The sequence below is a fragment of the Bison bison genome, unplaced genomic scaffold, assembly GCF_000754665.1.
Source record: "Bison bison bison isolate TAMUID 2011002044 unplaced genomic scaffold, Bison_UMD1.0 scf7180017864191, whole genome shotgun sequence".
Classification (NCBI taxonomy): Eukaryota; Metazoa; Chordata; class Mammalia; order Artiodactyla; family Bovidae; genus Bison; species Bison bison.
Window position 1 is genome coordinate 281,504 of NW_011494763.1, and position 1,832 is coordinate 283,335.

Below are 1,832 nucleotides of genomic sequence, written 5' to 3' on the forward strand. Positions count from 1 at the left end.
GTGCCACCCCCACCCCCCGGGACTTGGTGCAACCACCTCTGACTCCCTGCCATCGTCCTCCCCCTGGACCTCCTCTGCCGCCCCCCCGACCCACTCACCAGGCGGCATGCAGTGGCAACACGACTCCCCCACTCCCTCCACCAGAACCCAGTCCTACGGATGCAAGAGCCGGGCTGGACGTGCGGAATTGGCCACCTGCCTGTCCCCGGCCCGTTCCATCAACTGCCACCCACAATTTTGGCCTCTACACACCGCTCCTCGCCCCACCCCTGCTGGCCACCCGGGCGCCCCCTGGCCCGCCTCACCTGGGGGCAGCTGCCCAGTGGGCAGTAGGGGGAGCAGCGTGCCGAGCCGTCGTGCAGACACTGGCAGACCCTGCAGGGGCCCGCTCGCCAGCGCTCCCCCACGCGGTGGACCCGGCCGTCCTGCTCGCAGCCTTCACAGGGCTCTGTCTGGCACCTGGGAAGGGGGGCCACCCCTCACCTGGTGACCAGCCCACCCTGGCCTGCCTGAGGGAGGCATTTCCCAGGACTCGGGACTTTCGGTGATAACAAGTCCTGGAGAGTCCTGGGCCACAGGGGACACTTGGTCATCCCATCACCCTGACCCCACCCCTGAACCAGAGCGACTGCAGCTGACCCAGGAGAGGCTGGTGGAAGCAATTTGTGCCAAGGCCCTTGGCCAGTAAAGCCAGTCTCAAAGTGGGCTGGGCAGGCAGATATGGCTACTCCCCACCACAAGCCTCAACCTAGGTACCTCCAGAGGCACAGGGTGCAGACCAAAGGGTCCATACCCACCCCCGGACCTGTGGGCTCCCTACATCCCCCTTTTGGACCTACTGGGCATAAAACTGATGCAGAAGGCCAGGGGTCCCCAAAGATGTGCTGGGAGTCCTGGTGTTTAGACTAACAGGGCACACAATGGGGGTGGTCCTCATCTGGGCTCCGGCCCATGGAAGCACTTCGAGTGAGGAAGGGCGCACACAGGCAGCTTCCCAGCTGGGAGCTGGAGGTGCGGTTCCTGGGGTACGGTACCTGCGGGCCTTGCGGTGGAGGCCCCGGCACTGGTGCCCTCGACCGGCCGGGCGGGGGTTGTTGGGGCTCCGGAAGGACCACTGGATGCTCCGGCTGCCACAGGGGCCCAGGCACTCAGCCCAGGGGGACCACGCTGACCAGCCGCAGTTCACTGAGGAGGGGCCATGAGTCAGGGCTGGGGGAGGCGGGGCGGTCTGGGGGAGACCAGAGGCCCCTGGGGGAGACCAGAGCCCCTCAGGAAGGCTCGGGGTGGGGCTCACCTGCACAGTCTGGGCTGGGCTGGCAGCGCCGGGGCCGCCCGTCCTGGCAGATGCAGAGCTGGCAGTCAGTCTTGACGCGCTGCCCGGGCCAGTAGCGGCTGCCGTCCACCAGGCAGGGACATTGCCGTGGCCACACGCACCGCCCCTGGGCACCCAGCACCTGCCCCGCAGGGCACCAGCAGCCTGAGGGAGGCCCGGAGTGAGGCCTCCCTGCAGAGAGCTCGGCGGGGCAGACAGGCCCCCTGCACCCCAGGTCCAGAGCCCCCTTACCTGGGCCACCACAGGGCCGGTCGGGGGTGCACGTGGCCTGACCAGAGATGTCATCACAGGTCAAAGGGCAAGGAACGCAGGCATGGAACACCAGCTCCCCAGAGCAGGTGACGTTGGGGCAGCCATCCTGAGGGCAGGGCCCTGGGAGGAGGTCATCGCGGGTGGGTCCCCATCAGGGACAAGCTCCCCCCACCACCGCCCCTCCACCCTCCCTCCACCGTGCCCGCCTCCCGTCCACTCACGGGTCTCCCGGGTGCTGGGAGGCGGG

General features: G+C 68.2%; 1 protein-coding gene across 1 annotated transcript in view; it reads right to left on the reverse strand.

Moving 5' to 3' along the window:
• SSPO (SCO-spondin) overlaps window positions 1–1,832 on the reverse strand; it is a 53,626-nt gene that overhangs the window by 35,447 nt on the left and 16,347 nt on the right. The window contains 5 exon segments of the mRNA XM_010843882.1: window positions 99–153; window positions 306–459; window positions 1,035–1,185; window positions 1,295–1,477; window positions 1,565–1,801. Coding sequence (XP_010842184.1) covers window positions 99–153; window positions 306–459; window positions 1,035–1,185; window positions 1,295–1,477; window positions 1,565–1,801 — 780 coding nt within the window.